The sequence below is a fragment of the Eleutherodactylus coqui genome, chromosome 2, assembly GCF_035609145.1.
Source record: "Eleutherodactylus coqui strain aEleCoq1 chromosome 2, aEleCoq1.hap1, whole genome shotgun sequence".
Taxonomy (NCBI): domain Eukaryota; kingdom Metazoa; phylum Chordata; class Amphibia; order Anura; family Eleutherodactylidae; genus Eleutherodactylus; species Eleutherodactylus coqui.
Genome location: NC_089838.1, coordinates 84,294,982 through 84,310,417, shown reverse-complemented (window position 1 = coordinate 84,310,417; position 15,436 = coordinate 84,294,982). Strand labels below are relative to the sequence as shown.

Genomic DNA, 15,436 nt, shown 5'->3' with positions numbered 1-15,436 from the left:
ATCCAGGCAATTCCAAAGGGCTCATTGTTTTCTAGCAAATATATATACAATTGTGTGGACCCTACTGTTTCACAAACCACTGTGTAGACACGGGAGGCTAAGGGGTTACATTAACATTCTGAATCTGAAAATCCATGGTTATCTGGGAAAAGTGGCCATACGTTTCACAATTTTGCAACAGGTTCAAATTTTTATTTTGTTTAATTCTTCGGTGTTTTGTATAGTGTTTGTTTCTGCAACTGATTGATCTAAATTGAGTTATGACCATGATGGACCTGATAAAGACTGATGCACTTTGGCAGTAGTTTGACCCCATGGTAACAAGTTGGGTCATGATCAAATTTTTTGAAGATTTCTAAATTTAATTAAAAGAAAAAAAAACACACAACACAAAACATATATCTCTGCACAAGATTAATTTGACTGCATGCTTATTTTAACAATCAGGCTGTGTAAATTACAAACCAACGTTGATTATTTAACCTCATGGACCAAACTGGTGTTAGTGTGGTAGTGTCTGTACTTATAATTTATACATAATATATGGTTAATAGTTTTATATGCATACATAACATTGAGTGAAGTAAACAGCAAATGTGTCTTCATGTATCATAACTCAAATGTAGCTTTGTTCCTTATAAGAACCAAAGTTCAGGCTTACAGGCATTTTCCAAGACCAACATATTGATGACCTTCCTCAGGATGGATCAGCAATATTAGATTAGTTGTTTAAAGAGGCCACAGTGCTCCGGTGAATGCTGCAGCCAATTCTCTGGCCTGTGATGTCACATTTATTCATCATATGGCCAATGTGCAGTTCCGTCCCATTCAAGTGAATGGGACTGAGCTGCAATGCCAGACACTGCCACTACAAAATGTACTGTGCTCTGCCTCATATACAGTGAAAAGACTGGAGTGCTCACCCGAACATGGTGGCTCCTCAAACAGCAGATCAAACACTGATCAGGTACTAATGACCCATTCTGAGGACAAATCAGTAATATTTAAAGGGGGTTTTCCAGTTGTAGAATTTCTGTAAATTCAGTTCCCCATACTCTAACATCACAAATAAGCATATTCGCACCCTTCTCCACTCCCACTGTGTCCCGCGGTGTTGCTCTGGGTCTCCCCTCTGACATCAGCCTGTTTACGGGAACTCACAGCTGCTGCAGCCAATAACAGAGCTCAGAACTCAATCGCTAAACTCTGTTACTAGCTGCAGTGCCTGTGACGTTCCGTAAACCGGGTGGGACTGCAGCCTGTAAACACAGACGCAGAGGGCCAATCAGTGACGCAACACACAGCGGGAGTGGGGAAAGGCGAGTATATGATTATTTGTTATGAGCATGCAGAGCTGGATTTACAGAAACCCCTTTAAGGCCGGCTGCACTCGGGCATATTTGCATAGTGGAATCCAGAGCAGATGTCCACCACCGGATTCCGCAGCAAATACGCCTATAGCATGCAATGGAAAAGTGCTTTTTCCTGCACATGAGTGGAAATCAATTGCGATTTTCCACGTGGAGGAAAAAAAAGAATAAAATCGCAGCTTTCTCTATTTTTGAGTGGATTCCGTTTGGACGGCTTCTATTGAAGTCAATGGAAGCCATCCAACCCGTGGCCCTTCCGCATTTAACACAGTGTCATTGCCTAGCAACGGCAGTGGAAAATCTGTACTGCGCATGTCTGACGGCTTGCCAGCCGGACCATCCGCAGTACAGAAGAGGAAAACTACAGGTACGCAGGGTCACCGGCTGGGCACAGGGTCAGATTCCGGTGCGGGATCCCACATCCAGAATTCGACCCGTTCGTGTGCAGCCGGCCTAAGTCTCAGAAAACTCCTTTACTTTTTGTCTGGTTGGTATTACTAAGACACTTTTCAAAAGTGAGGTCCAAGGGATGGGAAAACATTTATTTGTTTGCTTTTCATCAATGTAAGCCAACATATTTAAAATGTCAATTTTGCATTACTTTTTTGTATGCATTTAGCTATCTCGAGTCTACTTTTTCCATTCATATTCAGATCAGCTTTTAAAGGGGTTGTCTGAAAGCTCAAAAAACTGCTGAGCCCAGAGCAATGATGTCAGTAATTATCACATGTGACCAGTGAGGCCAGTGATTGACTTCAGCAGCCATGTGCCAATACAGCATATCATTGCTGGCAGCCTGTAAACAAGGACTTGAATGTGGGAAAGAGACAATGGAGTATCTGAGTAGGATCAGTGGGGATGAGTCCTGAAATACTGTTTTTAAAAGACATTTGCTGATCCCTTAAGACAACCACTTTAAACTTTTTGACGGTCACCGTTGGAAACAGACTACATTTTATTAACACTATGCAGTCAGACATGTGACCCAAGAGCTTTATTTCTGACTAGGACAATGTGATCTGAAACAAAAAAAAAAACTGGAACGAAAACATGTAACTTACAGCAAGCACATTGTTCAAAAATTTTATGTAGATTTTAAAAGTGAAACGGTCGTAGAAATGCGCTCCTTTAGGTTGACATACCAAATGTGAAGTTTCACAAATCATGTATTCTCTCAAATTGTCTTAATTTGTAAGGAGAACCTTCCATCAATACAGGCCCCATTATATTAATAATTGCACTAGCATGTAATAATTCTTAAAGTGTACCTCCATTTGCCTTGGGTTAAAAAAAACCCTTTCCAATCCACTATCTGACGTCTCCCTACATTCTGATTAAAGCTTGTACTGCTCCAATGTCATAAGACGGCCGACAGGGTATTCTTACCGTCTATTGCCAGCCACTCCACTGTCTGAGCCTCTCTGGTGCACACACACTGGCTTTAGCCAGCAGATGGCACCATTGTATAACAGCAAAAAGTCTTTTAGGAAACCCTGAATCCAAAATTGGATTGGAAAGGGTTAAATTGTCAGAGCTAAAAGCTTTTCTTTACTGCAGGAACTTTTGGACTTGTAAGTTTGACTTTGCAATTGTTCTGCCTGATCTGCCAGCTTGGTCTCCCACTGTCAGGTTTAAACCTATGGTGGTAGATGAGAATGCCGGTCACTGGGGGTACCATTTGAACTTATTAAACAGCCTCCTAAACTCCCAAAAAGAAGTGTGAAAAATACCTTGTCCAATACATGTTTTCCCTTCGTTAGGGTCCATTTGTACAAAGCAATTTGCTCCAGATGATAAATGTGATGAAGGATATTGTGGCTCATTCACCATGCCTTCTTTTGTGCTTCATGAAAGAGTCAATCACCTGATGAACAAACATTTGCTTGCTCATCGGGCGATCAATGGCGCCTCCACATGGCCCAATGATCAGGCAAAACAAACATTTCTAGATATCACTGGGGCATGTAAAAGGCTATGCTTTAACATGTAACAGAATATTCCACATAACGCTGTGGAATACTCCGCACCAATATCTGCTTATCTATATGTGGATTTTGATGTGGAACTGCCAGCAGAATTAAGCCATTTTCAAATCAGTGTCAAAATCTGCAAGTTAGACATTCTTTTTACCTGCATGCTTTGGAATATACCGTGTTAAAGCAATCAGTCTAGGTCATGAATTTGCCCATTTTCTTAAATTCACCAAAAACTAATCTTAAATGTGGTAAATTAATTGACCCATTGTCCCCTGTAAGGGTGTCTGCACACACGCTGTCCCAGCCATGGGTAGCATGCACGTTTTACTGCCAACTGCTGCGCTGCACCTGTACTTGCCGTTGTTTTCAGTGTGCAGCCCGGCAATTAGTGGTAAAATGCATGCATTATTAGCAGCCATGCCACATTATGTATGGGAACCCAAACAGTCAGGAAGACAATTTGCTAATTTGTGAAACTCTATTCAGATTAAGCAAGTTGTTAACCTGCAGCCCTGACAACTTAAAAATAGAAAATGTTGTGTTATTTTAGGTTGGGGTGGACCTCACTTTTTCCCCTAGCGGATTACTCTGGGACCATTCAGTCCGATCAAGTAGACACTCCAGTTCACTTTGCATAGGTCATCCTACAGCTGTTCCAACTTAAAGCGACTTTGGCCGGGGGATAGGTTTTCTATAAAAAGGTCATTAAATATTTAGACAAAAGCATATCTCTCAAGGTAACAGAAGATTGGAAAAAAGGAGTTGCACACCCAAAATTACATAAATGAAGAGAAAAACGTTATTAAATACATATAAAAAAAAAAGAATACAACTAATGAGTAAAAACACCTAAAACCACAGACATAAACAGTCCAAACACTATAAGAAAATATAGGGTCAGCTACAGGTGCAGCGGTCACTTAAGGCCAAAATATATTAAGCAAAGCGACAATGTAAAATAACACAATCCAGAAAGTTTGCTCTTATAAACAAAAAGTAGATATTACAAAGAAAAAAATAATACATTTCAATGATGTGGTAATCAGTACATAGAATAAATAAGAAGGGAGAGAATGCCTAAAAAATAAAACAACAAAAAAACATACAAGTCCGGATTTCCCAAAAAGAAAACAGATAGAACCATATAAATAATAGGAATTAACAGACATCGATAAAATGGCTAGATAGAACCTGCAGCAGATATAGCCCCACGTCTATCGCCTGGAAAGCTTTGTTCGTGGAGTCTCCAGATCATGGAGATCTATTATCTTTTTGTTAGATTTACTTTTTGATGTGCAGTCCCTTTATAACAGCATATTTTCTGGATTATATTATTTTCCATTATGGCTTTGCTTGATATATTTTGGCCTTTACTAGCCATTGCACCTGTAGCCAACCTTACATTTTACTTTAAATCATATTGTAGTCTTTCTTATATGTATTCTGTAAAGTTTCTTCAATTACTTATTTTTGGTTTTTATTGCATGGGGCTTACAATTGTTGATACCCCTCTTTATATCAATCTGTGGTACCCATCAGTTCTTGTTAACAACATATCTCTCTACTACATGGGTCTCATGGATAAAAACAGTGCCAACAAAATAAAATAAAGTCAGACTTGTCCCATCAGGTTGCAACTATAGTTTTTCTAAAATAGTTCTGAAAAAGAAATAAGTGATCTGATTGCTTGCTCCAAACTGATGCCAACAGCTTTTTTGTAAGCACAAGTTTTTATGCCTTAACCCCTTTAATGGAAAATCTCTGAGGCTTGCTGCACTGACCATGCAGTTAAACCCCGGAAGATTTTCGTGGACAGCTCTAGTGCTGAAATGCTGGCCAGGACACACAGTTCTTGTGCCACTGTACACATTTGACACTTGAAAATTACTTCAGGAAAATCTTCAGGGCTTGCTACGCTGACATGGTAATAATAAACCTGCCACTGAAGGGGTTAAGACAAGACTGCTCCATTGACCGTTCAAAATGCAGGACGCCAATGTTCATTTACATGCCAAAGACATTCACATACCCGTTCTGCTGCTGGGCTTGGGGTGTTGGGCTGGTGGTATAGGATGGTGGAGGGGGGTTGTATGTCACTGGCTTGGTAACCTGAGCTGCCCGATAGTTGTCTGGGGGTGGTGTCCCAGGACCAAACGGCCGGGCGGTTTTGTTGAGAGATGCACTCGGTGAAAAGTTATACTTCACGCCTTGATTATCAGGAGTAATCACACCCTTTGGGAGAAGACAAGGGAACAAACCAGGCATCATGCAGCCATATTGAGCAATCTGTGCCCCATCCAACCCACCCCACAATGTTTTCTGTCCTACAATTTAGTGACAATGTTAATAGAAGAGAGTGTGGCTGGCTATGACATTAGTGCATGCAAAGTTATAAGTAAGACAGATATGGGGATATTTATTAAACTAGCGCAAAGATAGAAAGAGGATTGGTTGCTGGAGAAAAGTCCTTCCACATTTTTTCAACTAGTTTTAATAAATCTCCCCCTATTAGGACACAGAAAAGGAGTCATTTCAATCAAAATAACATAAAAAACAAGGGCTGTGTAATAATGCAAAGTAGCACTCATAGTAATGGTTTATTATAACAAGCCATATCCACAGAAAAACAGAAATCACATGCATTCACCCATTTATTGGACTCTCATAAAATGTGTATCTAATAATGTGCGAATATCTTTATTTACCAGATCAGGACAGAAAACATAATAGATCCCATGGAATGGTAAAGCATGGGTTACTCACTGAGGAACATTTTAAGATCTGATTAATGGAACTCTCAATGATCAATGAAACGATCCCCTGTTTTGCAGCGAGGAGGAAAGTGAGAATGGAGCAGTGTTTCCACATGCTAACATATGCTTCATTCAGTATCTTTGGAGACAACGGAAACACCCAAGTGATGTAATCCTGCTAATTTTTATGGGATTAAAGCGAATACCAAAGTATCTCGGTTTGCATATGTCTACATCAGTTCAATAAAAGACATTTTTTTCTCTCTTTTGTGAGCGTAAACTTAGGCTTATACTATGTTCATACTGGTGTCGTGGTCCACTATATATGGTTTCTGTTGCTATCTGACAGCACCCATTGATTTCAGAGGGATTAGTGTACGATGTGATGTGTCAGGGAAGAGTCAGGAGGCTGCTTGGTTTTAGCATGCCTGGTCATTTTGTTCTCAGAGAGATAAGCTGCTACCAGAGTTGTCTGGCAGCCAGTGGCATTGCTATAGGGGTCACAGAGGTCTTAACTGCGACCCGGCCACTAAGCCAGGGGGGCCCACAGGCACCCCTTGACACAATATAATGTCTCTTTTGTCCCTTCTTCTGGCCACCCAGCGTTGCTATGCTATCACCACTAATGTCTTGTCACCACCTGTCAGTCACCTATCTAGTAGCATCGCAGCCCGACTCCTCTGTATCTGCAGCGAGGCCTGAGCACTGGAGGAATAGAGGAGCAGTTGGGCTCTGATGCAGCCAGGCTAGATGACTGAGTGATGGCAACAGGAACTTTCTCTCACCGCCAGTCAGCCATCTAACCCGGTAGCATCAGAGCCCGACTGCTCCTCTGTTCCTCTAGCGCTTAGACTGCACTACAGACAGACAAGGAGTTGGGCTGCGGTGCTGCTGGATAGATGACTGACTGGTGGTAACACGAAGTCAGTGGTGATAGCAACGCTAGGTGGCCAGATGACATATCATATGTTAAGGGGCTATCCTCACTGACACTGTTGCTAAGAGGCCACAACTGGGCAGCACTCACCCCAAGTAGCCATATTTGAGGGCACTATTGGTAAAGGGGTCACATTTGGGGGCACTACTACAAAAGCTGCCACATTTTGGGTGCATTGTTTCTAAAGGGAGACACTTCTGGAGACACTTACTAAAGGGGCTACTTTGTCACGTTGTGCTCCTGGGACCTGTAGTTCTATCGGTTTTCAGGAGCACACTTACAAAGGTGTGGGATGATTGAGCTGGTAGAATGTGTATTGCTCAAGTCGGCCAACCACCACCGGTCGGCGGCACATAAATGCCAACCCCTCTTACTAGAGGGAGCTGGTCATTTATCCTTCTCATTCCTCTAAGAAACCAGTGTATGGAGTCATGCATGCAGCAATACCAAGCAAAGCATGCATGAGGTTCTGGTTGGAATTCCCTTGTTTGTTGGTGTGAACAGTGTCCTGTTTTGCTTGTACGCCATTTACCATCTATGGTGAGAGAGACCCCTAGGTCCCAGCGTGGGGCCGTCCCTGTTGCGCCGATCGCCCCGCTTGCAGGCAGGACTCCTGAGGCTTGAGTTGTCTTGTTAAGAATAGGAGACAATGAGGACCCTTGTTGTGGGCTCGTGACTTTAAGTATCTTGACCAATGTCTCGTATTTATTAGCTATTCTATCTGCCGAGGTGTGGTAGGTGTTTTGAAGTTTGTCAGTCGTTGTTGGATGTCTGCTTGCAAGTGCAACTTACTGTTCAGTCTGTTTCGGTGTCTGTTTGTGTACATTCCCCTTCTGTTTGCGCTCTTCCTGGGCATGGTGTGAATTACGCTCAGGTCGGACGTGACAAACTGTTTAAAATAGGGACACTATACTAAAGGGGCAACAGTGAGGGGCATTTTAACTATACAGTGCCACTTATACTATATGGTGGCACTATTATTACTATTAAAGAGGTAGGTCCAATCTGTAATTGTTTTTTTTTATTTTACTTGATGCTGTCTATGCCTGAAAATAATAAAAGATCCTATACTGCCCTCTACCAGGTGCCCTCCTGATCTCATCAGTGATGTCATGTTTATAGCCTACAGTCAGCATGTATATGGGACATCATAGGCTACTGAAGCCAATCATAGAGCTAGTGTTAAAATGCTGAGTTCTGTGGTTGACTGCTGCAGCCTGTGATGTCCTGTATACACGCTCACTGCAAATTGTAAAGGGGAGACCGGAGCTGCCGGCACTGAACATGCAGCCAGCGGGAGAGGCTAAACTATTGCACCCAGGCCCATGACTCCATAGCAGCGCCCTTGCTGCCATCACCTTTCTCTCCTCCTCCCCCCTATTGAGAACACATGCATGCCCAGTCGAGAGGATCACGCATGGGTATGGGTGGATTAAGAGAGATGGCGGTTGGCTGAACAAGAATTTAAAGACAAGTATCTCATCTGTATGGCCATGGTCAGCTTAAGGCAATGGGTTGGGTCATGCTCCATTAAAGCCGTTATCAGGCATGGTAGACAATACTGTAGTTTTTGAAGATGTACAGTGGTAAAATTCAACTCATACCCTCTGTAGCTCTTCCTAATAGTGCGACAAGCTTGCATGGTATTTTCCCGACCTTATGGTAGACGCCTTCCTAGAAGAACTCCATTGGAATGACATCTGGTGATTGCACAGGCCAGTCGATCCCAGAAAATACTACACCATACTGGTTCTTCAAAAAAAATACTAAGCTTAGAAGTATATAAAGATTACTGTCCTATTGCATGATGACATTTGCATCAGTCCTGCACTGACCGCAGTGGATGGCATGGTAAAATAATAGTACCGATGCCAATCTCCCACCTTACCAGCACCGTTACATTTCCGCCTCCCTGTCAGATGGCATCAAGCGCTTCTCCAGCATACGGCAATTTCTTCTGTATCTCGCATGTTCTTCTCTTTGAGCTAAACCCCTCAGGGTTTGAATCCTTTATACTCTTTTCTAGTCTTCCAATGTCAGTTTGATGTTTTTCCTACAGCTTAGTTTGCAGGGTCATCTTCCAGGAATCATTTTTCTGGTGCTACGGATGAGGTATTTAGCATGTACTATTTAAAAGCAACCCTCCGGGCTTGAGGAAAGAGAGATGGCTGCACAACCTCTCTGATTACCTGATGCACACTGCAAATAGTATACATCGGTAGACACTACATACTGCTGATCGCAATGGATAACCCTTTAAATACAGCTGCCAATTCTAACAGCAGCATTTAAATCCCTCACTCGAAGTTCGGAGGTTCGGAATGGCCCCCACGCAATGCGATCGCTAGGTGCCGCTTGGTTGCCATGTCATTTTTCCCACAGTATATACACCGTAAACACAAGACCTGCCCAAAGACGGTGGAATTGTGATTTTTTTTTTCTATTTCACTCCACTTCGAAATTTTCTAGGTTTTTCAATATATTAAATAGTACCATTGAAAAATACAACTCAGCCCAAAAAGACAAACCCTCCGAGAGCTATGCCGATGGGTAAATAAAAGAGTTATCATTTTTCGAAAGTGGATAGAAAAAACGCAAATGAGAAAAAAATGGCTGACCCTTAAGGAGTTAACTAAGCCACTTAATTTCGGTGTCTTTCCCACATGGTATAAACTTTTTCTGCTTATTCCATCCTGACTGGTTCCAGTTTCTGTAGTGGACTACATATGACACTTCTTAGCTTCACTAGACAGCTATAGATTGACGTATTTCATGACAAAGCTGTTTCTTGGCCGTTTTTGAATCCAGGTAATGATTTTTATTGCATTGGCTATATTATGCTCTGTTTGGCTTTGGCAGCCCGCATGTATTCTAACAGCTTTTTGTGCTTTATTGAACAATCACCTATGCTCAATTATGATCAAAGTTAGACAACATAGATTTGCTTATAGTTCACAAGGGCTTTGCGGTTATGTGCAATAAGGGGTTTTCCAGGACTAGAAAAAAAGGTCTTCTGTTTTTCCAGATATTTCTACTTGTGTCCATGGGCACTTTCTGGAATTGCAGCTTACCTCCATTCAAGTGAAAGGAGCCGTATTACACTACCAGACACAGTCCACGGACAGACGTGGTGCTTTGCTTCCAGAAAAAGAGAATCTTTCTCTAGTCCTTTGATGCATTGATATTTTTATTCAATTTTATGGTATTTTGATTTAAAAAAATTATATATATAGATCAAATCTTCAAAATAGAAAGTTTTCAAAATTCAAGACATTTGCAAGGCATGGTATAAAATAATATGGGCGGTCTGTGCATTTTTCTGTCTCTAATCTAATGAGACTGTAGATAATCTCTATGAGAACAAGACTGCCCATACACAGTAGATGAAAGTTGGGCCAGCCAATTTTGGTGGGACTGACTATCTAATGTGTATGTGGCGGTCACAAATCTCCTTCCACAACACATCGATGTTGGATATTATGCCTGATCTTTTATGCCTGCGGGAAATAAACTGCTGCCAGAGACTTTAGCAGACAGCTGTCTAAGGGCTTATTAACGCCCGACTGAAATACGCTGCCCCTCTGATACATTGGCTTACAATGCATCACTACACAGGGGTGTATTTCAGCGGTGTAAAAACGCCCAGCTGCATAGATTCCTATAGGAGCCTATGCTAGCTGCTGGAGAAGGGAGGTGGCTGTTAAACTCTCTCCCCCTACTCTTTTCCTCTCCGCCCTTTGCCGCTGTTTGCTATAGGAGGGGGCAGGATGAGGGCAGAGCTAAGCTTCCCACACTCCCCATCTGCCATTGCAAACAGCTGGAGGGGAGGAGGTGAGCCAGGGAGGGAAGGGGGAATGTCTCCCCAGACCTCACAGTATTGCGGCCTCTGCGTCGGGCCCTTTGCCGCTCAGGTGTTTTTACGGGCGCACCTAAAACGCCTACAGCCATGTAAATAGTCCCTAAGGTATATGGTCAGCCTTAGGCCACATTCACACACACAGTACTGTATATCCCAGTTTTTTGCTGCGTATTCATGTCACTTCTTCGGAACTAAAATAATGTAGCCACATCCCCACTGAAAGCCCATAGTAAACTTTAAAAATGCGCACTTCTACATCGAGTTGATATGTGGTGTTTTAGAGGTGGCTTGTGGGCCGGTGGCATTTTAATCAAAATGCTGACGTTGTATCAGGTGTTTTCTCCATAGGCTTCTCAATAAAACATTAAAAAAATACCATAAAATGCCTGTAAAGAGGACAAAAAAGAAAAAATTTTTAATTTCTATTAAACAAAAAAAAAACCATGTGTGATTCAGCCCTTGGGCAAGTGAGAAAATCACTTTCTTCACACAAAGTTTCAGTTTAGAGAAGTGCACCAAAAAATGTAAAAAAAGCAACTTCACTTTAAAATGTAGCTTGCGGATTATTCAGTAATATAAAAACCAAAGCTACAATTTATGTTTAGAGAGTCCACTCCGCAACACTTTTAGCCCTAATGGGATACTTCATAAAACACATTCGTAGCAACAAAAAAGGTTTTCGAAAAGCATAAAAGAAAAAAAGTTGCCATTAAAGAAGCCTAAACTAGCCTATAATATTTTAAATGTAGGCCCACTAAAAGTAGTGTTTTTTTGCATGAATGTTAATTGCGCCTACACAGCAATGATTCCTGCCTAGAAATGCTTTTAAGCCAATAAACCGATGATTCAGGAATTAGCTTGCCCTCCGCACAGTAAGTTAGAGTGAATGCATATTGTAGCTGGCTATGGTTTATTGAAGTGTTGTGGATTTGGTTACGCTTTTGCAGCTTTGACTTTTTGGAATGATTATATATATATGACACATAATATATATCAGTATGTTCTGCCTATAAGACATAATCGCACATCAGCTTTTCAGTGGAACTCGCTTAAGGTTGTGAAAGCCTCTTAGTTCTTTTCTCTATTTCCATTTGTAATACCATTTAGAAAGTAGGTTACAGATAACTGGCAGCGCAGTTAATATGTTAGTGATAATTCATCTTCCTCAAGTAACACGTCCCCATGAGATCAGATACATTCCTGCAGCGGAGAATAAAGCGGCCTCTGTTTACCCTGCAGGGTACATACAGCTCCGGGAATGCATCCACAGAGGGGTACCTAGGAGTTTGGTGCCAGGCTAGCCAGCGTCAGAGGCAAAGGGTGACAGCGCGAAGGAGATACAAAACGTCACAACGTCATCTTCCAAGCAGTATACCTTAATGTAGATGGACCACGTATACAGAGAAATGCAACGTTTCAGCTCATAAGAGCCTTTTTCAAGCATGGCATAGAAGTCACAAAACAGACGTTTTATATCATTATCCCCCCTACATCAATTAGTGCCTACCAATTAATTATCAGGACATCACATGTAATTAAATTGTTACAGCTATTATATAACCTAGCACCGTGTACGTAACATGAGTGATATACAAAACCACTAACCAGGCTTCCATCCAGACAGAGCGACCGATGGCTAGAGTAGTTCCAAACATCATCCTGGTCTAAGACTGCATAACTTTTTCTTGTCTGAGGGCCACACTGCCGTACTGAACCACTTCCAAGGGCCGCAATGGAATTCACTTCTGAGATATTTATGGTTTATCCTATGTATAGGCCATAATAAAGTGAAGCAAGCTCCACTTCCAGGACTCCCACCTATTGGGAGAATGGGGGTCACCTCCCCCTCAGTCAGTACTCCAGCGAAGAGGAGACAAAGCATGCCGCTCTCTGCATTGTTGAGGTAATGGCCTGGCATTTCATAAGTCCTATAAGCCACAATGTAGTAAACTGCATGTATATCTGATGCCTCTACTGTAACTCATACATTCATTTCTGGAGTGCCAAATGGGTCAAGAGACTTTATACTCCTAATATATAGGGATCTAGACATAGCTACACAGTGCACCCTAGGAACTTGTCCATTCCTGTTGCCCTACTATGTGCCAGTCCTCATCATCCTGACATGGAAACTACATGTGAGCAGCCACGGATAGATATTTCCGTGTCCAGATGATTGGTGTTGCACAGAATGGCATTGTGACACCCGTACCATGACCTATCCTAGAAGAAGATACAATTCGTATCAGAGTCACAATGTCCCTAACAACTGATAGTACATATAGCTACCGTTGTTTCCACTAACCACCCCATAGGGGAATCATATAAGAGCATGACGGAGCTCCACTCCACTCCGATCTTCAACATGGAGTGAAGCACCGTGCTGGTCTTATATGCTTCCCCTATGGAGAGCTGTATCCTGCAACATGGGAAGTACTTATCAGGTCCTCACAAACGTGGTGATAGGGAGGCTACACACTATGCCGGCCCCTTGATGTCCAACTGTCATGGTTACATGATGCTTTGCTAGTATAGAAGGGGAATGGGCTAGAGGAAATAGCGGCAGCCAAATATGCTTGTTCTGATAGGAGGACGCATTATGGTGCGCGGACATGCACAGAGTTTGGATACGCCAGTAACATGGATCTTCTAGCCTTCGGTCCCTTAGTCTGGATGGACGCCTGGTTGCTGGTTTTATACCTCACAGATGTTAGGTACACGGTGATGTAATTATGTTATAGAGCCCATTTGATGTGCTGATGACTGGTTGGTGTGCACCATTTTTGGGGGAGTTATACGATTGTTTCGTATGTTATGCTGGAAAAAGGCTCTTATGAGCTGAAAGGTTACAAAGTATACCGCTTGGAAGATGCTGACAATGTTACGTTTTGTAACCTAGAGGACTAAGGTGGATCAACTCGGGTTTGATTGACTATTGCATTCCAGCGAGGATCTTATAAGGGGGAATCCAGTGCTACTACATCCATACAGAGTAGAAAGGAGATCAACTTCCTATGCGCTTGTGGATGAGGTTATTAAACAGAGCAGGAGATAAGAATAAAGCAGACAGATTGAATTCCCAAGGAAGAAAGTGAGGATAGATAAAATTACATTAGATGCAAGTGGATAAAAATAACTCCATCCAAGACAATCATAGACTGCTTCATCTTCCGCTTCTCACAGACAACACCCACACACCATTCATATTCCTGTATCCTGATGTAAGAACTTACCTTTGGCTGATTACTCCCTCCCATGGAGAATCTAAAGAGAGAAAACAACGGTCATCCATCAGGATATAACCAGCTGCTTTACTTACAAGGACTGCATGATACCCTACTTATTCTGTGCAAGGTCTATAACAGTGGTCCCCAATCAATGGCTCAGGGGCCACATGTGGCTCACAACCTCTTGATGTGTGGCTCACCAGGGAAGACTTGGGTTATAACCATATGAGCTGGCAAATGATATTATTGCAGATAGATCCGAACCACCAAACCATGCCAATTCAGTGAAAGCGGTCACATTGTGAGGCAATGTGTGAGCTGCCATCACGTACATTAGGATGCAATGTAGCAGGGCCATACTGCCATCTTTGACCACATGACTTGTGTCATGGTCAAAGTTGGCATGCAGCCCTAGTCTAAAAATTTCTCCTCCATTTTTAAATTGAATGTGGCTTCCAAGCTTCACTCAAAGCTAAACGTGGCTCACAAGGTACAAAATGTTGGGGACCTCTGGTCTATGAACTTATCTACTTGGCAGTCATAGCATGCACCACCAGTCATCATGGGTCAGCAGTCCCACAATGGCAAGCGCCTCGATACTGGTGTACTCAGTGTCTTACCTGCTCAGAGCTAGGCTTAGTTTATTAGTGCAGCCTCGAATCTTGTTCTGAGCTTCAATGTGAGTCATATTTGTGGTGCTTTCGCCATCAATCATCAGCAGCCAGTCCCCAACGCTCACTCCAGTCAACTCGGCCTTACCCGCTGGTGTCAGCTGCAATAGAAAGCAGATAGGTTACTTACAAACACATAAAAATGTATCAGTATACTTAATGTAGCTACACTTCTACTGCGTGCAGGTAGACCCAGCAATAACCCCCTGTATCTGATTAGCACCAGTAGAAGCACTGCTGCCGGTCTATTCTATTCATATCAAGCAATAAGAAAATACCTCGGCCTTCTCTCCTCTTGACCGCCATGTACCCAATTAAATCAGCCCAAATCCTAGGAGTTTAACCTCTAAGATAATCCCCTTGCCGCCCAAAAGTTATTTGCTGCTATTTGTTCACATCTACACTGCTCAGAACTGCTGTACACGTTACTCTCTGATGATGTTATGTCTGTGTGCTACAGAGAGAGAGCAAAATCTGCAGTTCTCTGTGCAGTGTACAGGAGACAGCATTGTAGCTAAGAAACTTCCCACCAGTTCTGAGAGAAATGATATTCAGAGATACAGCCTTCAGAGGAGAAATGGGGAAAAATATAAGATACAAGTCATATAATGGCCATAAACAGTGTTATTCCTCATGTACACAC

The 15,436-nt window shown here is 42.4% G+C and overlaps 1 protein-coding gene across 1 annotated transcript in view; it reads right to left on the bottom strand.

Moving 5' to 3' along the window:
- The window catches only part of PDLIM7 (PDZ and LIM domain 7), a 109,430-nt gene that overhangs the window by 46,615 nt on the left and 47,379 nt on the right, over positions 1–15,436 (bottom strand). Inside the window, exons 3-5 of the mRNA XM_066591158.1 lie at positions 14,743–14,894; positions 14,129–14,159; positions 5,376–5,578 (exon numbers count right to left, since the gene is read on the bottom strand). Coding sequence (XP_066447255.1) covers positions 5,376–5,578; positions 14,129–14,159; positions 14,743–14,894 — 386 coding nt within the window. The remainder of the gene's footprint in view (positions 1–5,375; positions 5,579–14,128; positions 14,160–14,742; positions 14,895–15,436) is intronic.